The sequence below is a fragment of the Lepidochelys kempii genome, chromosome 12 (assembly GCF_965140265.1).
Source record: "Lepidochelys kempii isolate rLepKem1 chromosome 12, rLepKem1.hap2, whole genome shotgun sequence".
Taxonomy (NCBI): Eukaryota; Metazoa; Chordata; order Testudines; family Cheloniidae; genus Lepidochelys; species Lepidochelys kempii.
The window spans coordinates 5,697,405-5,722,663 of record NC_133267.1 but is presented as its reverse complement, the minus strand read 5'-3'; the positions used below and the strand labels follow the sequence as shown (position 1 = coordinate 5,722,663).

At 49.7% G+C, this 25,259-nt stretch overlaps 1 protein-coding gene across 5 annotated transcripts in view; it reads right to left on the bottom strand.

Annotated features, from left to right (window-relative positions):
- The window catches only part of PLEKHG4 (pleckstrin homology and RhoGEF domain containing G4), a 171,011-nt gene that overhangs the window by 47,254 nt on the left and 98,498 nt on the right, over positions 1-25,259 (bottom strand). For all 5 annotated transcript variants that reach the window (XM_073307290.1, XM_073307293.1, XM_073307294.1 and 2 more), the window contains exons 11-13: positions 14,897-15,035; positions 13,482-13,604; positions 5,876-6,067 (exon numbers count right to left, since the gene is read on the bottom strand). In XM_073307290.1, coding sequence (XP_073163391.1) covers positions 5,876-6,067; positions 13,482-13,604; positions 14,897-15,035 — 454 coding nt within the window. The remainder of the gene's footprint in view (positions 1-5,875; positions 6,068-13,481; positions 13,605-14,896; positions 15,036-25,259) is intronic.

Genomic DNA, 25,259 nt, shown 5'->3' with positions numbered 1-25,259 from the left:
CCTGACCAACCTGATTGCCTTCTATGATGAGATAACTGGCTCTGTGGTTATGGAGAAAGTGGTGGACATGATATATCTTAACTTTAGCAAAGCTTTTGATACTGCCTCCCTCAGTATTCTTGCCAGCAAGTTAAAGAAGTATGGATTGGATGAATGGACTATAAGGTGGAGAGAAAGCTGGCGAGATCCTTGGTCTCAATGGGTAGTGATCAATGGCTCGATGTCTAGTTGGCAGCCAGTATCAAGCGGAATGCCCCAGGGGTCGGTCCTCGGGCCAGTTTTATTCAACATCTTCATTAATGATCTGGATGATGGGATGGATTGCACCCTCAGCAAATTCGCGGATGACACTAAGCTGGGGGGAGAGGCAGATACACTGGAGGTTAGGGATAGGGTCCAGAGAGACCTAGACAAATTGGAGGATTGAGCCAAAAGAAATCTGATGAGGTTCAACAAGGACAAGTGCAGAGTCCTGCTCTTGGAATGGAAGAATCCCATGCACCGCTACAGGCTGGGGACCAACTGACTCAACAGCAGTTCTGCAGAAAAGGACTTGGAGATTACAGTGGACGAGAAGCTGGATATGAGTCAACAGTTTGCCCTTGGTGCCAAGAAGGCTAACCGCATATTGGGTTGTATTAGTAAGAGCATTGCCAGCAGATCGAGGGAAGTGATTATTCCCCTCTATTCGGCACTGGTGAGGCCACAGCTGGAGTATTGCGTCCAGTTTTTGGCCCCCCACTACAGAAAGGATGTGGACGAATTGGAGAAAGTCCAGCAGAGGGCAATGAAAATGATTAGGGGACTGGAACGCATGACTTATGAGGAGAGGCTGAGGGAACTGGGCTTGTTTAGTCTGCAGAAGAGAAGAATGAGGGGGGATTTGATAGCTGCCTTCAACTACCTGAAAGGGGGTTCCAAAGAGGATGGATCTAGACTGTTCTCAGTGGTAGCAGATGACAGAACAAGGAGTAATGGTCTCAAGTTGCAGTGGGGGAGGTCTAGGTTGGATATTAGGAAAAACTATTTCACTAGGAGGATGGTGGGGCACTGGAATGGGCTACCTAGGGAGGTGGCGGTATCTCCATCCTTAGAGGTTTTTGAGGCCCGGCTTGACAAAGCCCTGGCTAGGATGATTTAGTTGGGGTTGGTCCTGCTTTGAGCAGGGGGTTGGACTAGATGACCTCCTGAGGTCTCTTCCAACCCCTGATATTCTATGATTCCATGGTAGCCATGGACCTAGTTGGGGTGTCAGCTGCGTTCATTAAGGCTTGTAGGCAAGTCTTTGTCACTAGCTTGTCCCTCTTTTACAATGTCCTTAAACTCCTGTCTAGCCTGGTGAGGCAGTTTGACTGATGAATAGCATCACTCTGTCCCATGTTAGAAAATTGCATTTGGCTAGTAGGGTTTGGAAATTAGCGAGAGTGATGTAGAGGAATGGGACTTCCTCTCAAACAGCTCCAGTTGTTTGGGATCTTTACCTTTCAGTGGATCTTGGCCTTTCAGTGGATCTTGGCCAAGTTGGGATTACTTGAGATCTGGGTTTGGGGGGTGAATAAAAGTATTAGAACCCACAAAGTGGCACCTGCATGGACACAGATGACGACTTTCCTGCCTGGGTGAATTCCACATCCCAGGCCGCTGCTCGGTTTGCCTTCCATTCTCCACTTGAACCAGAAATCACAGGACTCAAGCACTGCCTCCTAGAACAATCTCTGAGAGTGGTGTCAGGCCCGAAAGAGTCAGACTCGAACATCCCTATTCAGGTCAGAACCCGACCATCCAGCACTCCATCCAGCAGTCAGGCAACTCCAAGACTTGGGCAGAGAAGTCAGCACCAAGTGAAGGAGTGTAGGTACAGACAGCTCCTGCTAGGGTTGACAGCAGATACAACACTGCGAGTTTCTATCCTGCTGGCACAGGTGGTAAGAGGGAACCTGGGGGGGGGAGGTCGTGGGCCTGCCCTGCCCTTTGTGCCCTCGTGATAGAGCATGAGGAGGCGGGGGGCATGTGTGCAGCCTCATGGGCGCTGCTAAAGAATCTGGCTTTGTGCACTTGAGGCACATGTGCACTAACACTGGGATCCACATGGACACATACTCAGAGAAGCAACCCTCCCCCCTTCCTTCCCTCAGCAGGGGCAGGATAGGAAGCCTCCTCTTCCACTCAGCCCAGCACATGCCCAGCCTTTGTCAGGCACCAAGAACTGCTGATATAAAGGAAGTACAGACAAGGGGAAACATTCAGCTTGGCCTTAGCTGCATCCTCTGAGGAGTGGGGAGGGAGGGAGAAGGAATCCAGCCAGCCCAGTGTGCGAACTGCCTGCGGCCTGGCCCCAGCTCAGGCTGCTTTACCACACAAACCTTTTCTCCAACGGCTTGTCCTCGGCCTCTAACAAACCCTTCAGGCAATTCTGGTTTGCCCAGCAAGTCCCTCTCCTGGGGAAGGGCTGCACCTCCTAACATGCATGCTGCAAAGGGCACTGGGACACTGAATACTGGAATCATTCACCCACCCAACATTTAATGGCCTAAGTCAAGTCAGGACTGAGAGCAGGATCCAAAGGACAGGTCTTTAGGGGTCTGCCAAGCAGTGAAGCGCCTGGTGCAGCAACCAGCCTGCCCACGGGGGGCAGCACTACCCTCCTCTCACGCCCTGCACCCAATACCCCAGGGAGCACTTGCCCACCACAGGAAGCCCTCAGCTGGGACAGCAGCCAGCCGATTTCCTGAGGTGGAATTCACCTCTCTCACTGGGCAGCAAGGTGTGTGCATGGGCCAGCCACACAATCCCCATGGAAGCCTGAGCTCCATTCTTCTGGCACCTGCCATATCCTGCAGTGCCAAGGAGACTCTCAAACCCACAGAGCATGCGGCCTGACAGCTCGCTTCCAGACCACGTGATCTGGCACATTGCAGGATCTTTATGGGGAAGAAAACCAGGGATGCTGCTAATCTCAGCCTCTTGCCACTGCCCCATCCAGGCTCAGGCTTAACAAGAAGGCCTTTTCGGGGTCAGGGACCCACCAGCAGGAGCAAAAGGTGGTTGTGTGAGATCAGAGAGGCCCGGCAATGGAAGACAGTAAATTAATTTAGACTGAACTTCTGTTCTTCCCTCTCCACAGCAGACCATGCCTTTGACTTTGCCTTAGGCAGGCAGAATGGATTTGAGATAGAGATCTAATGTAATCATCTCATGAAACTTTCAAATTGTTCTGTCAAGTTTTGCATTCACCAATGCACCTGCAGCGCTTGTAAGATAAGCTTCTATCCGCAGCCCTGCTCTGCCCTGTGCATTGTTCAGCATGATTCTTTAGAGCCAGCTCAACTGCAAATGAAACCCACACACCTCCTGGGTGTGGTGTTCTGTCCCATCTATTGGCACTGAGACTTCTTAGAGAGAGATTAATGCGTCTGCTTTACAGCCTTAGCTAACAGCCACATGGTTTTTAGCTCATGTGGCAGAGGCTCATGCATTTAGCTCCAGAGGCCCCAGGTCCGATCCTGCCCGCCGACAACCGGGGTCTGTTGGTGTTACAAGTGGGGGCTCATCCGGGATTTCAACTGGGAAGTCTCTGAAGCTTGGGACATGCTTCCTCAGCTAGGGGAAGTATGTAACCCACACACCTTCTGGGTGTGGTGTTCTGTCCCCTCTAGTGGCACCGAGACCGGTTAGAGAGAGATTGATGAGTCTGCTTTGCAGCCTTAGCTAAGGACCACATGGCTTTTGGCTCCTGCATTTCGCTCTAGAGGTCCCAGGTTCGATCCCACTCGCCGACAACCAGGGTCTGCTGGTGTTACACGAACAGACGTGAGTGTGCTGTACCACATCTTACAACCCAGGCCACAGGCGCTGCAGAACACTAGGCGAATGGAGATTTTTCTACAAAGGGACAGCATCTCCTTAGATACAAGCTACCTGGACTCTAAATAAGGGGCTAAACAAGTTTTTAAAGGGTACAAATGACATGTTAATCATTAAATAGGTAAGGAAATAACAGAACATGGACTATATGGAACATCCTATGCAGTTCAGAATGGCGGAGCTCTCCGAGCCACGTCATCGCAGGTCAGATTGCGTTTAGCTGCTGCCCAACAAGTGACGACAGTAGCAGTGGCAGTCTCCTCTCAGAAGAAAGGGTAGTGCAGGGGTTAAAATAAAGGACTGGGGGTCAGGAGATGTGGGATCCACTCCTAGTGCTGCACAGACTTCCTGGGACATTGGATCAGTCGCTGCCCTTCTCCGTGCCCTGGTTTGCTCAGCCGGGGAGAGTGATCTGCAGCCACAGGCCGCGGTCGTTATCCAGCGCCACACAGGACGAGGCATCCTTATCACTGGAGCCCTCTGACCCCTCTCTCCAGTCTCTGGGAGCTGTTCTGTGACATCCTGGGGCTCCCTCCACAACACTGCCAGGATATTCTGCTCTCCGTGAGCGCCTGTGACCTCCCCTCCATGACAGGAGCAAGGGCAGAGCATAGCCCGGGGTGGGGGACGCACATGTGCAGAGACTGTCGCCAAACAACCACCCTGTTTACGGCTGCACAGCAACATCCTGGGCCACTTCCTCTTCGCCCCTTTGCGCTGGAGCCTGTTTCTGAATGTTTTGGGGTTTAGCAGAATCCACCCCCAACCCCCCCCGAACACCTCTGGCTGCCAAGGCAATTCAGAGAGACGGCGTCTAAGCGGCGCCTACATCTGGTACAGCTTAACTGGAAGGGTCTGATTCTTTCTGGAATTTGAGAACTTCAGTACCCAGTGTTTGTACAACTGGGAAATAAATGGAACACGGATTCATTTGCCTTTTACGCTTGCCAAAGGTTTTTAAATGTACATGGAAACTCTTACTGTTTCTGCACAGGCGACCTCAGAAACTAACCCGCACCAATCCCCTGATAGCAAGCAGGCCGTGTTCACATCAAGGCAAAGGCGTGAGAATTCTGGGCACTCCGGGCTCCTGTACAATGTGCATGGCACATGGCCTCACCTGATTTCAGGCCATTTGTTCTAAGGCCAATTAGAACAGGCCAATTCAGGCCAATTGTTCTACTCACTCCCTATGGGCCTCACCAATACGGTTGCCAACCCTCCAGTATTGTCCTGGAGTCTCCAGGAATTAAAGACTAACCTTTAGTCAAATATTATATCATGTGATGAAACCTCCCAGAATACTTCCAACCAAAATTGGCAACCCTACTCACCAGGAAGCTGCCATCACCCACAAGGTTCTGGGCACTATGTTCTCAGGCCTGGTTTCGTCGCACGGACTTGCCCAGAACAGAGAACTGGCTCTTTTTATGGTTGCAAATGAGGGGGCTGCATCTGACACATCAACACATATAACTATCCACAACATGAAGTACACGGTATTCAGCAAAACACCAGCACTGCCATGGCCTGGCAGCCTCCTCTGTGCTGAAAGGCAGGACACCAGAATTCTGGTCCCTTGGTCTCCAAGACAACTGCTGAAGGACCCTTCTATCCACTGGTGCTGACAGTAAGGATGTGCCCACCACACTGGGCCTGGAGCTTAGAAGAATTAGACCAGAGGAAAACTATGGGGTCTTCACCCTATTCCGCAGTGGAAATGTCCTTTCATGGGCACATACCTTTTCCCCTACTCAAAGCTCAGCGCTTCATAATTTGGATATTAGGAAAAACTTTTTCACTAAGAGGGTGGTGAAACACTGGAATGCGTTACCTAGGGAGGTGGTAGAATCTCCTTCCTTAGAGGTTTTTAAGGTCAGGCTTGACAAAGCCCTGGCTGGGATGATTTAACTGGGAATTGGTCCTGCTTTGAGCGGGGGGTTGGACTGGATGGCCTTCTGGGGTCCCTTCCAACCCTGATATTCTATGATTCTATGATTCATTTCCTCACCTTGTCGAAGAATTCGTACAGCCTGACTGTCTCTCCAATCCGACTCCTGGTGTCATCCAGTCGGGCGCAGAACTCCTCCAGCTGATTTCTATATGTTTGCAGCTTGAGTCCATAAACATGCAAGTCTGCAGAGGAAAAATCTTCCCACCTGTCCAGCTTCTTTAACACTTCCTGTCCCCTTCTACAATATTTCTGAAAGAAAATTTCAGTTGTGGATCAGTGTGCCGCACTGGAGAGCTAGAAACAGAGACCATGGGAGACTTCCAAAGCCCCAGGGAACCATTAGGACTAGCTAAACCTAGCATGGCACAGAGATGCAAAATAGTAGCTCTCTCAGGCAATCATTCTTTATAAGCACCCACATTAAATTGTGAAGCTCAGATTAGATGCAGTGAATCTGTAGCTTTAGCATAAAAGGCCTTCATGACAACAGGCTACTTAGGGTCAAGGAAATTGAAGTGTTTCAAGAATCTAAAGTGAGTTCAAAAAAATCCATGACACGTTCTGGAAATTTCTGTAAACATTCCCATCCCATGCACAGACATGTAACTTATCCACTGAGCTGTACGTACAATAACTGTCTCATAGGTGGCTTGAAAGCGGTGAGCTTTTCAGAGGAATTTGCCTGAGGAGGCAGCTGTGGCTTGGAGAACCAGGACCAGGAAGGTGTTTTATTCATGTAAGCAGGTCTGAATGAGCTCTCTCCTGATACTAGTGATGAACTGGAGTGGGGAGGGGGGAAAGACTTCAGGAGAAGACAGTTTTGAAAAGACAAACCTACTCCGTCTAGGGCAGGGGTTCTCAAACTGGGGGTTGGGACCCCTCAGGGGGTCATGAGGTGATTACATGGGGGATTGTGAGCTGTCAGCCTCCACCCCAAACCCAGTTTTGCCTCCAGCATTTATAATAGTGTTAAATATATAAAAAAGTGTTTTTAATTTATAAGGGGGGTCGCACACATAGGCTTGCTGTGTGAAAGGGGTCACCAGTACAAAAATTTGAGAACCACTGGCCCAGGGGCACAGCAGATGGAGCTGCTTTGCCAAAGTATCAGTTTTGGGTTACAAGTCACTTCAGTTTTGAATGCAGGAGTAATGAAAAGTTGTTATCTGGATTGTAAGAGTAAAAGGCAGCAGAACTGTACTGACCATGCCCTAACTGAGGGAGTCCCCTGAGCTGAAAAGACGGTTACTCACCTTTGTAATTGTTGTTCTTTGAGATGTGTTGCTCATATCCATTCCAATTAGGTATGTGCACGCACTGCGTGCACGGGCGTCGGAGAATTTTTACCCTAGCAACACCCGGTGAGTCGGCTGTGGAGCCCCCTGGAGTGGCACCTTCATGGCTCTGGATATATACCCCAGCTGACCCAGTGCCCCCTCAGTTCCTTCTTGCCAGCTACTCCGACAGAGGGGAAGGAGGGCGGGTTTGGAATGGATATGAGCAACACATCTCGATTGTGTCTTTTCTTCTTTGAGTGCTTGCTCATATCGATTCCAATTAGGTGACTCCCAAGCCTTACCTAGGTGGTGGGGTCGGAGTGAAGTACCGTGGATTGTAGGACTGCTCTACCAAACACTGCATTGTCTCTGGCCTGCCGAACGACGGCATAATGGGAGGCAAACATATGTACTGAAGACCAAGTTGCGGCTCTGCAGATCTCCTGGATTGGCACCTGGGCCAGGAAAGCCGCTGCCGAGGCCTGAGCCCTCGTGGAGTGAGCAGTGAGAGGAGGGGTCGGGACCCTGGCCAGATCATAGCAAGCACGAATACAGGACATAATCCAAGAAGAGATCCGCTGGGAGGAGACCGGGAGGCCCTTCACCCGGTCTGCCACCGTGACAAAGAGCTGCGTTGTTTTCCGGAATGGCTTCGTACATTCAGTGTAGAAGGCAAGAGCCCTACGAACATCGAGGGAGTGTAGCCGCTGTTCCTGATGACTGGTGTGCGGTTTTGGGTAAAAAAACAGGAGGAAGATGTCCTGGTTGATATGAAAGGTCGATACCACTATGGGAAGAAAGGCAGGGTGAGGTCGCAGCTGCTCCTTATTCTTATGAAAGATCGTGTAAGGTGGTTCTGAGGTAAGAGCCTTGAGTTCGGAGACACGCCTCGCCAAAGTGATAGCAACGAGGAAAGCTGTTTTCCAAGAGCGGTATAGGAGGGAACAGGTGGCCAATGATTCAAACAGGGGCCCCATAAGTCTGGAAAGGACCAGGTTAAGTTCCCACATGGGGACTGGATGCCGTACCTGTGGGTAGAGATGGTCCAGGCCCTTGAGGAATCTACCGATCATGGGGCTGGTGAAGACAAATCAGGCATTCACTCCCAGGTGGAAAGCTGAGATGGCTGCCAGGTGAACTCTGATGGATGATATGGCCAGGCCCTGTTGTTTCAGGCTCAGGAGATAATTCAGAATGAGAGGCACGGACGCCTGGAGGGGGGCCGTGCTGCAGTAAGTGCACCAGCATGAGAATCGCTTCCATTTAGCCATATATGTGGGCCGAGTGGAAGGTTTCCTGCTGCCCAGCAGGACCTGCTGCACCAAATAAAAACAGAGGCGTTCTGAATGGCTCGGCCATGCAGCATCCACACCATGAGGTGGAGGGACCGAAGGTTGGGGTGACAAGGTGGCCATGATCTTGAGTGATCAGGTCTGGAAAAAGGGGCAGCGGGATTGGGGCGTCCACTAAGATCTCCAACAGTGTGGTGTACCAATATTGCCTGGGCCATGCCGGGGCGACCAGAATCAGCCGTGTTCTGTCCCTGCGCACCTTGAACAGGACCTTGTGTACCAGGGGAAATGGCGGGAAGGCGTAAAACAATCAGCTCATCCACGGGAGTAGGAAGGTGTCTGTGAGAGAGCTGGGGAGCGGCCTTGGAGGCAACAGAAAGCTGGGCATTTCCAATTGCTGGGGGAGGCAAACAGGTCGACCTGGGGAAACCCCCACCTTAGAAAGATGGGGAGGATGACATCCGGATGGAGCAACCACTCGTGGGATTGGGAGGACCTGCTGAGGTGGTCCGCCAGCGTGTTCTGGACCCCTGGGAGAGAAGACGCCACCAGGCAAATAGAGTGGGCTATGCAGAACTCCCACAGTCGAATGGCCTCCTGACAAAGAGAGGAGGAATGAGCGCCCCTCGTTTGTTGATGTAGAACATGGCTGTGGTGTTGTCTGTGAGGACTGCTACACAACAACCATGCAGCCGCTCCTGAAAGGCTTGACAAGCCAGATGTACCGTCATCAGCTCCCGTACGTTGATATGGAGAGAGAGATCGGACGGGGCCCATAGACCCTGTGTCTGGATGTCCCTGAGTTGGGCGCACCATCCCAGGGCTGACGCGTCCGTAACGAGGGACAAGGAGGGCTGAGGGGTGTGGAAGGGGACTCCTTCGCATACTACCTCGGGATCTAGCCACCATTGGAGGGAGGACAGGAAACTCTCTGAGACGGTGACCACCAGGCTCAGGCTGTCTCAACCTGGTCAATAGACTGATGCCAACCAGGCCTGAAGCGGGTCGAGCCGTAGTCTGGCATGCCTAGTCACGTATATGCAGGAAGCCATGTGACCTAGGAGACTCAGGCACGATCTCGCCATTGAGGTTGGGAAGCTTTGAAGGCTCCGTATGAGGCTCGACAAAGCTTGGAAACGAGCGTCTGAAAGGAGGGCTCAAGCACGCATGGAGTCCAGGACAGCTCCGATGAACCCTATTCTTTGGGTTGGTTCTAGCGTTGACTTCGCCACTTTGAGAAGGAGGTCTAACCAACAAAATATGTCTGTGACCAATTGAAGGTGAGACTGTACTTTTTCTTTGGTGTGCCCTCGGATGAGCCAGTCATTGAGATACAGGTATACCTGTATCCGTCGTCAACGAAGGAAGGATGCCACTATCGCCATACATTGGTGAACACCTTGGGGGGCCGTAGAGAGGCCAAATGGAAGGACCATGAACTAATAATGTTCGCGGTTGACCACAAAGTGGAGGAAGCATCTGTGTACCGGATAGATCGTGATGTGGAAATACACGTCCTTCATGTCGAGGGCGGCGTACCAGTCTCCAGGAAAGGTATAATGGTGCCCAAGGAGACTATGCGGAATTTCAATTTTACCATGAATTTGTTGAGTCCACGCAAGTCCAGGATAGGCCGAAGCCCACCCTTTGCATTGGGGATTAGGAAGTAACAGAAGTAAAACCCCCTGCCCCTTAGCTCCCTTGGAACCTCCTCAATCGCCCCCATGGTGAGGAGCATCTGACCCTCTTGAATAAGGAGTTACTTGTGAGAGGGGTCCCTGAAGAGGGATGGGGGAGGGAGGGTGGGGAGAAAGAAAATTGGAGAGAGTATCCCCTTTCCACTGTGTGAAGAACCCAACAGTCCATGGTTATGAGGGACCAGGCACGGTGGAAACGGGATAAATGATTCAAGAAGGGTGGGGTAGGATCCTGAATGAGGTCCGGTACACCGTCCTGGGGCGTCCCTTCAAAAGTTTTGTTTGGAACCTACCAAGAGCTTAGAAGGACCCTGGGACTGGCCAGATTGTTGGTTGAAGGGTTTCCTCCTGCCACTGCGCCCCCATCTCCTATAGAAGTCCTGCCTCAGCCGAGGAGGAGGATAGGAGCGTTGAGGCTGCGGTTTAAATGGCTTCTGCTGGGTAGCCGGTGTGTGCATCCCCAGCGAACACATTATGGCCCTTGAGTCTTTGAGGCTTTGAAACCTCGAGTCAGTCTTGTCCGAAAACAGGCCCTCTCCATCAAAGGGGAGATCCTGTAGTGTTTGCTGAAGCTCTGGTGGTAAGCCAGAAGCCTGCAGCTAAGAGATGCACCTCATTGTGATTCCTGAAGAGAGGGGTCCGAGTGGCAGAGTCTGCGGTGTCCAATGAGGCTTGCAATGAGGTCCACGAGACCGTTTTGCCCTCTTCTACCAGAGCCCCAAACTCTTCTCTGGACTCCAGAGGAACCAGCTCCTTGAACTTCATCATGGAGTTCCAAGAATTAAAATTGTATCGGCTCAGGAGAGCCTGCTGGTTCGTGATCTGGAGCTGGAGCCCCCCCCTGAGGAGTAGACCTTGCGCCCTAATAAATTGAGGAGTTTGGCCTCTTTTGACTTGGGCACTGGGGCTTGTTGACCATGTCGCTCCTTCTCATTCACTGAGGCCACCACCAGTGAACGGGGCTGTGGGTGAGTGTACAAATAGTCATATCCCTTGGAGGGGACGAAATATTTCCGCTCCACCCCCTTAGCAGTCAGGGGAATAGAAGTGGGTGTTTGCCAGATTGTTCTGGCCACGGTTTGAATGGACCGGATAAGTGGTAAGGCCACCCTGGATGGACCCTCTGCGTGATGGAGAGTGGTGCCGGGACTGCAAACGGTGCCGGGACTGTGAGCAGCGTCGGGAGTGGGAACGGTGCCGAGAGCGGGATCAGGGCCGCGGCTCAACCAACGGTGCCAGCAGGTGAATAAGAGCCGGTTTGCCTCCGGATGGTGCCAATCGGACAAGTGCTGGTGCCTTGGTCAGCTGAGGGGATGCCAACACTGTCATGGCAATCAGATCCCTTCCAGCCACAAAGGTATCTGGAGTAGACGGCAATTGGACCTCAACCGCGCTGCGAGTCGGGGAGTCCAGTCACACCAGACTCAACGGCTCCGCTCTCGGTGCCAGAGTCAACAGAGCTGAGGCCGTCACCTGTGTCCCTGGGCGCTCTGCTGTGGGACGTGGCTCTGCTGGCAGATCCGGAAAGGGTGGTGCCTGCTGAGTTGGGCCAGCCTTTTCCGGTTTCCAGTGCCGCTTCTGGCCAGGCGAGTGAGATCGGTGCCAGACCGATGGGGTCGATTGCAGTGCCAGGGAACGTCAGTGCCGCGGTTCTCTATCAGAGTCCAACTGCGGTGCCGTTCCTGCCGCTGAAGCCAGGGCACTGCGCACCGAAGCACTTGGTGTCGGGTCTTGTCGCGCCGCTGGAGGCTGAGGACTAAGAGACGCCTCCATAAGGAGCTGTCTTAAGCTAAAGTCCCGCTTCTTCTTAGTCCGGGGACGAAAGCTCTTGCAAACCCTGCACTTCTCCGCTTGGTGAGATTCCCCCAGACACTTCAGGCAAGAGTTGTGGGGGTCGCCCGTTGGCATGGGCTTGGAGCAGGAGCCGCAGGGCTTAAAGCCCGGAGCCTTGGACATGAGCCCAAACAAAGTACGGGGAGGAGGGGAAACTCCTTCCACTCCACTAATACAAACAACTATACAACTACAACTATAACTATTAAACACTATAACTAAACTTAACGAACTGTAGGAAGAACGCTAGGGAGAGTGGAGAGTAGTAAAGCCACGCTCCACAGTTCCAACGACCGTCACGGGCGGTAAGAAGGAACTGAGGGGGCGCTGGGTCGGCTGGGGTATATATCCAGCACCATGAAGGCGCCACTCCAGGGGGCTCCACAGCCGACACATCGGGTGTTGCTACGGTAAAAATTCTCCAACGGCCGCGCACGCAGTGAGCGCACACACCTAATTGGAATCGATATGAGCAAGCGCTCGAAGAATAACCTCACTTGCTAAGCAAGGGGTGAGATGCCAAATCCTGGTGAAAGTCAGATGGGGCGGAGGCAGGTGTTCCTTCCTGGTGGCGTGAACTCTGCTTAACAAGTCCGGGACACCATTTGACCCACCCCTCTCCAGTATTTAAAGACAGAGCTGATCAGGCTCACTGAGTGGCATATTGAAGGGACATTCGTTCGTTGGACTTTCACTCCGAAAGGTAGGACACTGAGGCAAACGACACTGCCCAACGTACTGTTGGGTGGGTGGTTACTTAAGGCGTACATGCTTTTGAATCGGTGTTGCAGTATTTTCCCAAATTAATGCCAAGTTTCCTCTCACTTCAATAAAAAATTTTCTTTTGTCATACACAGAGCCCGTGCTTGCGAACAGGGAAGTACTGCCTCTAAGAGGCACCTGGGGTGGTGTTTAGTTTTCTCAGATTACTGGGTGGGGGCTCGAGCCAGTTCTGTTTTGTAATGTTAAGAAGACCCCTGGATATTGAACCCAGCCCTGGTTGCTGCTGAAACCACTTAGCAGAAGGGTTACAAACATATGGACAGCATGGAAAAAGTCCTGGAGAGAGTGATGGGCAAAGGAAAGGAATGGGGAGGTGGTGGGGGAGGCAGACACTGCTGGCAGTTTGGAGAGCGGACAGGGGAATGTGACAGGAGACATCATGAAGGCCCAGGTGGAGTTGTTCAGAGACACAGATGTGAATTACACAGTCTCCCTCTGAAACACATGTTCAATAAAATTCTCAGCCCACATAGGCAGAGACTAAGGCGGACTCCACAGCATTCCAGGAGGAATAGCACAATACCGCCAGTCTCTCTCGGAGCTACACACAAATGTGTTGGTGTCTCCAGTCTTGTGTGTATGGATCACTCTGTTCAAGTCTAGGTCAGAGGTTGTTTAAGGCTGATCTATGGGATGTGCCCCAGGGTGGTGTCAGCATACACTATGGAATCAGCCTGGCAGGCTACATTCGCCTGCCAGTTCCCCCACTATTGTGGTAGGCAGGGGTGTTCTTTCCCACCACGAACTCTTCTGCCCCTCTTTCCAATCGGAGAACACTTACACTGGCAACAAGATCAAATTCCCTGAACTGCTTTTGAGCTTGAAGCAGGAGCTCCAAAGAATCGTCCAGGTCAATCATTTCCTTTAACTGCTTCCTGCCAACATTCTCGATCCAAGTGCTGACCTAGGAGAAAAAGGGGAAAGCAGTTGTATTATTTGTCAGTCAGTGCCGCTGTGCAAGGCAGGCCTTTGTGTGGAAAGAGCAGGGAGATTCTCTGGTGAGGTTGGTCATTTAATCACTGGAAAGAATGCATGAGCATTTCTCCCCACATCTCAGCATTTCAGTGTATGCCTCCTGCTTTACGCATGGACCTTTCCCACATTAGGTCCCTGGATAATTGCTAAGCTCTGCTGTTGCTCACAGGCCTTAGGCATAAGCAAAGTGAGCAGCTGCTTGAGGTCTGTGCTTCTGGGCAAACAGCAGTCAGATGAAACCTCTGCAACTCCTGGGCTGGTCCTATCTTCCTACTGCTCCTGCTGCCAACGCTCCGTTTGCTGCCACATCTGCTCCCCACTCCAATTTCTGTCTGGCAGAAGGATGAGGAGCAACGGCTTTACCCTGATCACAGCAACGGAGTCACTCTTATGTGGTTATCTGGGGCCCTATGACATCTGCTCTCTGTTTCCTGAACACAGCGCTCAATATGATCTCCAGTGTCCATGCTATTCCTAGCAGCTCCTCATCACAGGCCAATCACTGGCACTGGGCTCATCTCCTCAGGGATAGTCAGACTTTGTCAGCTGGGTAAGGATGTTGGTCTTCATCTGCCTTTCCTACAAACACACTCCCTAATCCCATTCCCATCATGGGGGCTGAGATGGCTCTGTTCACTCTGAAGGGATGGAATGAGCCCCCATCAGCCTCCTCTGACGTGGGAGAAGGGCTCCTCAGAGGTACCTCCAGATTTAGATTTAGTACAAATGTGGAACTGAATCTGCAGTGCATCATGGGAAACACCATGTGTTTGTGCTCCTGGCCAGGAGGCCTCTGCACTCTAAGGGACTAATCTGACTTCCATCAGTGTATATCAGAGGGAACCTCGCTGACATTAATGGGGTTATACTGGATCAAACAGGTATGAAGGTCACATGTTTGGGGCTGGACTTTCAGAGGTGCTGAGCATACAGAGTACCCGCTGACTTGGTGCTCAGCACATCTGAAAATCTGGTCCCAAGTCTGTATGTCTCATCAGTACAGGAAAGCCAGGTCACTGAATGCTATCAGGTGGGGTAGTGCCCGTCTCAACCTGGGCAGAAACTACTAAATGCCAAGTTGCTTATGGGGTGTTTTTGTGATGTGAAGGCATGTTACTTTACTACCACCTGGTTCAAACCCTGATGTAAACTGGGATTAAATACCTTTGTGGGACATGCAGTTAAGGCTAATCACTACAACCAATGACAAACTGGCCTTACCTCCCTAAAACATTCTTCAGAAGTCTCGAATTCCATCACTAGCTCCAGCTCCTGGATGCGTTTGTTTGACAACATCACCAGTAGGTGGACGCCCTCATCCACTCGGTTATAAAGCGTGCTAGCAGCATCCAGAGCATCTCTGAAAGGGAACACAAGTCCAGTCAGTGTGTTTCACATTCTTATTAATATTTCATACCTATACATGACTTTGCTATTGGCAGCCCCTGAGGGTATGTCTACCCAGCAAAGAAAAACCCGTGGCTGGCCTGTGCCAGACGACTTGGGCTCATGCAGGTCTGTGTAGACTTCTGGGCTCGGGCTGGAGACCGGACTCTAGGACCCTGCAAGGTGGGAGGGTCCCAGCTACTGGGTTTTCTTGGCTGTGTAGCCATACCCTCAGCCACCCTGCATCCAGAAGTTTTTTGTCATGCAAGAACAAAGTACATCACAATATATATTAGAGAACAGCGGGGCTCTTCCACTGTTTCAGCTTACACTACGAGCATTCCAATACCCATTTAGATTTTGTACACATGTGGAACTGAATCCAATGCCTTACTGAAATCCAGGTAAGTTATATCTATTGCATTTTTTTGTCTAAAAAATCAGTTATCTTCTGAAAGAAAGAGATCAGGTTGGTCTGGCACAATCTATCTTTTGTGAAACCATGTGTTTTACCCCAGTTTCCGTTTACCTCTATACCCTTAACTACTTTCTCTTTCAAAATTTGTTCTAAAACCTTGCATACAACTGAGGTCAAACTAACAGGCTAGATCACCTTTTTTCTTTTCTTAAAAACAGGTACTGTACTAACAACCTTTCAGCCACAGGGTATGGCCCCTGAGTTTACAGATTCATTAAAAATCCTTGCTATTGGATTTGCAATTTCATGTGCCAATTCCATTAATATTCCTGGATGAAGATTATCCAGGTCTTCTGGATTTAGTCCCATTAAGCTGTTCGAGTTTGACTTTAACCTCAGATGTAGTAATTTCTATTTCCATATACTCATTTCCATTCGCTACCCTGCCACTATCCCTAAGATCCTCATTACCCTTATTAAAACTTGAGGCAAAGTATTCATTTACGTGTTGGGCCATGCCTAGATTATCTGTAATCTTCATCCCATCCTTAGTGCTTAGCAGTTCCACTTCTTCTTTCTTTGTTTTCTTTTTATTTATATGGCTATAGAACCTTTAACTACTGGTTTTAATTTCCTTTCCAAGGTTCAACTGTGCTTGGCTTTTGGCAGTTCTCACTTTTTCCCTACACTTTCTGACCTCCAAGATGTAGCTTTCTTTACTGATCCATCCCATCTTCCATTCCTTGTCGGCTTTCTGCTTTCTCTTAATAACCCGTTTGAGATGCTTGCTCATCCAACATGGTCTGCAAGCCTTCCCTAGCACTTTTTTCCCCCTTGCTTGGGATGCAGGCTTCAGAGAGCTTCTGAAACTTTGACTTAAAATCATTCCAAGCCTCCTTCAAATTCAGATCCTTGAGTTCTTCAGACCAGTCCACTTCCCTAACTAATTCCTCTTCTATAGGGCGCTTAATCAGGGAAGCCCCATCCCTCAATCAGGGCTCTGCTGTAATTGATGCTGGAGCCTGAATATTAGTGAGTTCCTGTCTGCTTGCATCATCCTCACCAGAAACAGAGGTTCTGGAGCCCTGCTAGAGATTGTAGAGGACCCACATGTCAGGATCAAAGCTCAGTCTTCCCTAGCTACAGAGGCTCAGTTGGGAAACCCTTGTGTTTTAGCTAGTGTGTGGTGTAACTGAATTTCTCAGATTTATTTATTGAACTATAGTTATAAAGAAGGGAAAGACTTGGAGCAGAAAAGTGATATCTATCACCCCTTACAAGAAAATACTAGGGTACCCTTCAGTGACATGGCCAAGCACTGTCACTGTAGTCTGGTCTCACAAGGGATGCAAATGGTCACTTTGGGTCAGACGTACATGCCCTGGTACGGTTAGTACCCACCCATCTATTTTACAGATGCTTCAGAGCATTTTTTTAACTTGGTATTAGGGCTACAATTTTTATCCTACTAAGGCCAGGTGTCTTAGTCACATGAGTCCAAGTGCACCCCCGAGCACAGAGGAGTCATAAAACACTCTAAAAATGATCTCATTTTCTTTCCATAACGCTGCCACAATTTTAAGAGCAGCTATATCTCGGGATATTCCAGGGCTAAGAGTGAGCGTGCTGCCCCTGCTGGAAAACTGGGAGTCTCCACTCCCCAACAGGATAAAGCTTCCTCTTCCAGCTGTGTGGGGTTGCAAGCGATCAGACCTTGTTGCTGGTTCAGGACTGAATATTGCCCATCCTGGGGCTTGGACAGGAGTAATTACTTTTTTTGGGCGGGGGCGGGTGGCGAGAAGATTCCATATTTGGAGGAAAAGCAGGGACTGTTCTCTAAAACAAAACGAGTGGTGGCTATTTGAGCTGCTCAGTTGCTCAGAATGTTAGGGTAACCGGGAGTGGGAGGAGGAATAATAGGCAGAGTGAAGGTGAAACATCCAAAGTGTATGATACATTTTATTCGTCACTTGTCCCAGAATCCATCCCGTGATATCAGCTCCACATTTCTAGTATGTCTACACTGACACTTTGTTAAACTTCCTGGATTAAAAAGGCACAACAAGGAAAAATTTTCAAAAACATCTAAGTGACTTAGGAGTCTAAGAAAGGGCATAATCCTGATGTTTTAAGAGCAGGTACTCCATCCCCACCAGCGCCCCCGCTGCCATAGCCCTGGCTTGATAATGTGCCCCCCTCTCCTCCCTGTCACTGCATTTGCAAAAGAGATTTAGGGCCCAGATTTTGAAAAGGTTTCAGATACCTAAAGATACAGATACACACCTAGTGGTATTTTCAAGAGTGTTTGGGCTCCTGACTCCACTTGCCTATCTGCATCTTTAGCACAGAAATCTCTTTAAAAATCTGGCCCTTAACAGCCTAACTCTCAGGTTCCTAAGTGACTTAGGAGCTTTTGACATGGGCACCCCTAAGAAGTAAGTTATTAACATGGATCCTCAGCAGTCCAGGACCAAGTACATCGCTACCATAAATTACAGCACTTTTGTCTATGAAATGCAGCTGAATGTTGGTACTTAATGGCAATTATCCTGCAATTTTCTATTTAGTACCTAGCTGGCATGAGGCTGTGTGATAGCGCTGAACAACTAACTCTGCACAGTACAGCTCCATAGAAAACTTAGAATCATAGAATATCAGGGTTGGAAGGGACCTCAGGAGGTCATCTAGTCCAACCCCCTGCTCAAAGCAGGACCCATCCCCAACTAAATCATCCCAGCCAAGGCTTTCTCAAGCCTGACCTTTAAAATATCTAAGGAAGGAGATTCCACGACCTCCCTAGGTAACGCATTCCAGTGTTTCACCACCCTCCTAGTGAAAAAGTTTTTCCTAATATCCAACCTAAACCTCCCCCACTGCAACTTGAGACCATTACTCCTTGTCCTGTCCTCTTCTACCACTGAGAATAGTCTAGAACCATCCTCTCTGGAACCACCTCTCAGGTAGTTGAAAGCAGCTATCAAATCCCCCCTCATTCTTCTCTTCCGCAGACTAAACAATCCCAGTTCCCTCAGCCTCTCCTCATAAGTCATGTGTTCCAGTCCCCGAATCATTTTTGTTGCCCTCCGCAGGACTCTTTCCAATTTTTCCACATCCTTCTTGTAGTGTAGGGCCCAAAACTGGACACAGTACTCCAGATGAGGCCTCTCCAATGTCAAATGAATAGAGGGGAACGATCACATCCCTCGATCTGCTGGCAATGCCCCTACTTATACATCAAAAAAAGCCATTGGCCTTCTTGGCAACAAGGGCACACTGTTGACTCATATCCAGCTTCTCGTCCACTGTAACCCTTGGGTTCTTTTCTGCAGAACTGCTGCCAAGCCATTCGGTCCCTAGTCTGTAGCGGTACATGGGATTCTTCTTCCGTCCTAAGTGCAGGACTCTGCACTTGTCCTTGTTGAACCTCATCAGATTTTTTTTGGCTCAATCCTCTAATTTCTCTAGGGCCCTCTATATCCTATCCCTACCCTCCAGCATATCTAACCCTCCTCCTGCAAACTTGCTGAGGGTGCAATCCACACCATCCTCCAGATCATTTATGAAGATATTGAACAAAACCGGCCCGAGGACCGACCCTTGGGGCACTCCATTTGATACCGGCTGCCAACTAGACACGGAGCCATTGATCACTACTCGTTGAGCCCGACAATCTAGCCAACTTTCTATCCACCTTATAGTCCATTCATCCAGCCCATACTTCTTTAACTCACTGGCAAGAATACTGTGGGAGACCGTGTCAAAAGCTTTGCTAAAGTCAAGGAACAACATGTCCACTGCTTTCCCCTCATCCACAGAGCAGTTATCTCATCATAGAAGGCAATTAGATTAGTCAGGCATGACTTGCCCTTGGTGAATCCATGCTGACTGTTCCTGATCACTTTCCTCTCCTCTAAGTGCTTCAGAATTGATACCTTGAGGACCTGCCCCATGATTTTTCCAGGGACTGAGGTGAGGCTGACTGGCCTGTAGTTCCCCGGATCCTCCTTCTTCCCTTTTTTAAAGATGGGCAAAGAGATGCCAGATGCGCAGCAGCCAATTTGTAAACCTCAGTCTCTTCGGGCACTTGTAACTTTGTTTTTTCTCTTCAAAATACCACCCAACTGAATGGATTCCTTGATAGAGCAATCAAGAGCAAAATCACTCCCAGACTGACACCTGGTACACTAGAGTTGAAAGGAGATGGGGTTTTGACAGCAACACTGCAAACTCTGACAAAAAGATGTTAAAGGGAAATGCTGGTACTGCCTTTCACAGACCCTGAATAAAACCGGGTGACTGTATACCTGCTGTCTCCCAACTCTCCTGGTAGACAGCAAAAAATCAATGAAGGAAAAATTGGAGACTAGCATTGCTATTGGACAAAGTTAAGATTATTTGGGTGCATTAACAGTGCTTTTCCATATTTACAAATGTTGGGGCTCCTTTTAAGTTTAATCTTAACTCTGAATTTCCTGGGATTTTAATGCTTGTTATTATAACTAGAACATTTGTGTAAGTTACTTTTTACCTTTTAACTCCCTAATATGTGCAAAACAGATCTGACTCTCTGGTTTAATATTGTGTAGAAAAGATGGCTTCTGCCTTGTTAACATAAAAAGTAAAAAAATGGTGGTTAAGTCTTTACTAGTGCCCTGTGCAACTCTCCCAATGAAAAGCAGGGGGCTGTCTGAAAACACTGGGAAATCTCATCGAGAACCAAAGCTCAGATTTGCTTGAATCAGTCAAAGTTTCCCCTGCCCACATTAGTGTGGTAGTCAGCCTTTCATTGCATTCTTTCAGGGTCAAATCATTCACATTAAAATTGCAATACTGCAGATTCAATATAATTTATAACAAAAATGAGTAGCTTGATGTCAGCTTATATTTCTCTGAATCCTGTTTTCATTGGGCAATTATCGTTTGTGTGGAAAAGGTTCCAAGAGTCTTTAACGGTTTTCTGGTTCAGCGCCAGTCCTGTTGTATAATTCTAGGGTAATTTTAGACCTATAATTCAAGACTTTTTTCACTGCATTTTTTTCTGAATACTCCTTTCCCAATGCTAGAATCGGACTGTCATGGGGCACTCTCACTGCCAGATAGTGCCTCCTCCGGCCGTTCTGGGGATTAGCTGTGCAAGGTCGATGTCCCTTTCCGCGGCTGGACACCATCTTTCTGTCTCTCTCTCTCTCGGTCTGCAGCCCCTCTCTTGCTCCCCGAGCTGCTGCTGCCTCTTTGTGACTCAGCCTCCAGCCAGGTCACTACGTGGTCTCCCCTTCTGGGGGGTACCAAAGTCTTTCTCCAGCAATCCTAGGCAGTCTTCCCATTCACTGCCTCAGGTGCTACTCCCTCAATATCAGGGACGAGAACCCAGGCCCACTCTCTACTCTGGGTTCCAGCTCAGGGGTCCTCACTTCAGCAGCCAACGTCTGCCCTCCTCCACCCCTTGCTGCTTTTCCACTGAGCCTTTCCTACCTTTCTAGCTCTCCCCCTGCTCTGGGGTGGCCAGCCCAGACTCCCTCCTCCCAGGGAGTAGTTGTAGGCTACCTAGCTCTATAGCCCCCCAACACCTCCCTTCTCCCAGGGAGTGACTGCAGACTACGTCCCTGCAGCACGCCCTTTGCTGCTCTCAGCTCCTTAGGCTTTAGGTAGGACCCTCCTGTTCCAGTCCAACTGAGCCTTGTCTAATTCGTTCCTGTTCCCTGGCTCCTCGTCCAGGTGCAGTCTGAGGGGTTCATTGGCCCCCTCAGCCACCTTAATCCCTTCAAGACTTGTGTGGGGGTGGACACCCCCATCACATGGAGATTTAGGGATTCACTTTCCAGAGAGGGTTGTGTGTAAGAACACGGCCCCAGGAGAGGACCCAGTGGGCTGCCAAAACCAGGTGCCTGTGTCTCGTGCCTGTAGACCAAGGTGAAGAGCAAATGGAGTACAGATTTCTAAAAGAAGCAAAAGAGTGGCCAAGGCCTCCAACAAGTGCTGTGACAAAGGCATCCACATCAAGAACTCTTCTGGGTGTATCCAACGCTGCCCAGCACGGGGCATGTGTGCTGACTCTCATGGACCTAGAGATTCCACAGCTCGAGGGCTCCAAGGCCACTGGCACAAGGCCACCGTTGCAGTAGGCCAAGACGCAGATCACCATTGAAACAGTCTCCTGGGACATGATGTCAGTCAGTAGGTCCCCCGCTGTTCCAGGATCCATGGCCTTCCTTCTCTCAGCCTTGTGACCAGCACACATACAGAGAGAATGAGAACTGTCCCTGGCAGTCTGTGTGAGGAGTCTGCCCGATTCCCCTCAGAACTGTGCAGTGGACCACAGGGCGGGGCAGGAATGGGGTTATTAAAACATCCCAGAAACTCCGATCAAGTTCACCACTTCACACCCCAAATACAAGAGCAGAAAACAGACTGTCTGGAAAATCAGCTTCCTAGCAGACAGTGTAAGGCTTGCTAAGTACAGACCAGGGGCAGAGTTGCCACTCCAAGTCATTATCTGCACAGAGTCAGGGCATCCCATGACGTTGCAGGGCTGCCAGTTTGATATCACTTGAGATGAATATTTGTGTACATTTCTGAAAAGATCAAAGGGAAGGAGACTTGAGAAAGCACAGTTTGATTAAAAATAACCAGCCTGGATTCAGCAAAGAGAAACCATGCTTAATTAACTGATGGGAGTTCTCCAAGACTTGGGCTGGGATGTAGTTAGACAAGATGAAGAGCATGTCTACTTAGCCATTCAGCAAGGCCTTGTCAGAGTTCAGCTCAGAAGACTGTGTCTACAGTGCAGTTATGAAAACTAATAAAAGGTCAGGAAACAAAGGACAAATGCAATATTTTCAAGCTAGCAAGAGAGGTGACTTGACGGTTGTCCTTTACAAGCAACTCCTGTCTCAGACCTGACAAACTCACTGTGCCTAATATACTGCTCTCATGGTATTTATCCATAAAGGATAGCATGTGGGGTCTCTACTGAAAGCTTGTAATGTATTAATATTCATAATTGTTGTGAGATGTGCGTATAAGTAATATTTAAGGAGTAATGTGACAATACTGAAAATGACACCTAATAGGCTTGGAGTACAAGTTAGTCATCAGGGAAATACATGTGTCGGTGATGACCGTTCAAGCGGGAGGGAGTTGCCACTCCTCCCTGGTTAGCCAGTAACGCAGCGCAAGGCTCAGTTGTCTACCCTTGCCCCATCACAGAACTATCAATGGAAAACCATGAAAGACAACTGAAACCACTGGGAGGTAAAAAGAGAACATTATAACAGAGAGGGGACTGCAGGTCTTTGAATAGAGACAAAAGCTTGACTCAGTATCTCACAGGGTGGGGAGAGGCATCTGGTGGAGTAGAGGTGTTTCATGAAAGATTGGATCCTGATTCCTGGGAAGCCAGCCAGCTCTGCAACAGACTGAACTTTGGGAGGGGGGAAACCTTTTATATTAGCTAGAAAAGTTATAGGACCTCTGATAGGAAAGGTAACCATTAATAAGTGTTGCCCCTAGATCAAGTTTTATCATTTGGTTTTGTATGTAACCATTTGTTTCCATGACTCGCTCTTGTTTCTAGTGGAATCTCTGTTCTTTCTTAAATAAACCTTCTTTTGTTTTATTGTAAGTGCTCACAGCTGCCGTGTGGTTTACAGGAGTGGTGATTTAAGGTAAAGCTGATACACGGGGGCACAGGCTCCTATGCAGGCAGAGGACCTGGGGTCTCGGTGAGTAGCCGGTGCCTGGATGTCAGAGAGGAATGATTCAAGGGGACGTGGGAAGTGGGGGGCACCTCTTGTTAACCTGCAGGGCAAAGGCAGGGCTGGCATAGTGTGAGTGGCTGAGGGTGTAAGGCGCTAACGCTCAGCTAGGGCGGGCAGGACTCTCTCACTAGAGGCAGAGGGTAGCAAGGTGACGCCGTCCTGGGCACCCCAAGAACGGTCACAAACACCTTTACATGGGAAGGCCAGAGGGAAAGGGCTTCTCTCCACATCCACGCACAAGGTAGGAGACTCTGAGGGGGTGAAGTGGCCCATTCGTGTCAATGCGATAGTCTCACTGAATGAGAACAGCCCCTGGAAATGATACAACCTGAAACAAGAGCTCTGAGCCATATGAACCAATCCATTCCTCTCAGTAGGTGTTCCCATGCCCCCCGACTGCCTTAGACCCTGCATGATATCCTGCATGTGGGATAGGCATGAAGCATACCGATTCTCCGCTCCCCATTCAAAGGGGCAGGCTTTCCCAGATCCTCACGCACATGGGGGCAGAGAAGGGGCCTGAGACGCTCCTAAAAGAGCAAGCCCCCTAGATCCTGGCTCACATGAAATGTTGGGCGGGAGGGGTCCTAAGGATGCCAACAGTCCTTTATTAGAAGGGACATCCCTTATTTCTTCATGGCTGTACAACAAGATCGGGAGCAGCAGGAACTATCCCAGTGAACTTAGGTGAGTACTGCTCATTAATTATGATTGATTAGGATAATATTAAAATAAAGTATCAGGAAGAGAGGGGAGTGGGGGTGCTAAGAACACAGTCCCTTATTTTTGAAATACAGTGTTGGTAACCATAGGTCCAACTCCTGTAGATGGGCATGAGCCCCCAGATTCTCCCCCCCGCCACACACACACGGGAGCAAGAGGGACTCTGGCACTTCCAGATGGGCAAGGACCACATATACCAGACCACATGAGGGGGGCAGGGAGGGGGCTCAGACCCCCGTAGAGGGGCAAAAGCACCCCAGATCTGGGCACATGCAGAATGTGGAACTGACAGGTGCCCCTGTCCCTATTCTCCCCAGGCCTCCTGAAACTCACCCACATACCTGCCGTTCACTCTCCCACCCCTCCACCCCCTAACTCCCAAACCTCCCTCACCTTAGCCCCCGAACCATGCCCCCTCCCCTACCACCCATCCTCATTTATCCCCTCCCCATAACCCCACTCCTCTTGCTGTAGCCCCAAACCTCTAGACCCCCACTCCTGCATACCCAATCACCCCTTCCCTCCCAGGAACCATTCACATCTCTACATATTTTTTACCCAAAGACTTTGAGAGGTCCAGAGTGGTTGAGATTCACGGGAAAAGCTGGAGAGTGCAGGGGGTTGGTCTGCAGTGTTGGGGTGCACTGGCAGAGCTAGGGTAGCATAGGATGAGCTGGGGGTGTCATGCCTCCCTTGCCTGAATCCCCACTCTCTCTCAGCTCCCAGACCATCCGTCCCCATATAGCCCACTCCCCATAACTCCCCTCCACTCCCTACAGCTCAAAACCCCTCTTCACACACTCCTCTGCCCCCAATGCCCCTCCCCTACAAGGAAGCATTCACATGTCTAACTTGCCCCCCTCAAATATTTTGATTATTTTCCCCCCAAAATAAAAGTGCCACCCATGACTCACAAACTCTAGCCAGTCACTCAGTCCAAAACGCCTTTTGTCTTAGGTGGGGGCTTATGATTAACCGACCCTTAGTTATGTTAAGTGAGGGTGAGTTTGCAGCCATTACTCTCAAGGCATTTTGTGTGGTTCATCCAGTGATTGGTACCTCACAGTTTAACAGCACAAGGCAGCAGAAGGAAACAGTGTTTGGGGGGATGCTGTTATAATACCCACTGGCCAGACTCAGATTGATTCTGAAGTCTCAATGAGATCAACAAAAGAAGCTAAATTGGAATAAAACTGGATAATAAAATCTGCTTATAGGGATAATTGTACTTCATGTTTGTAAGTGGCCTTACAAGCACTGCCTCGTATGAGAAGACAGGTATCTAGCTCTGTGTTCATAT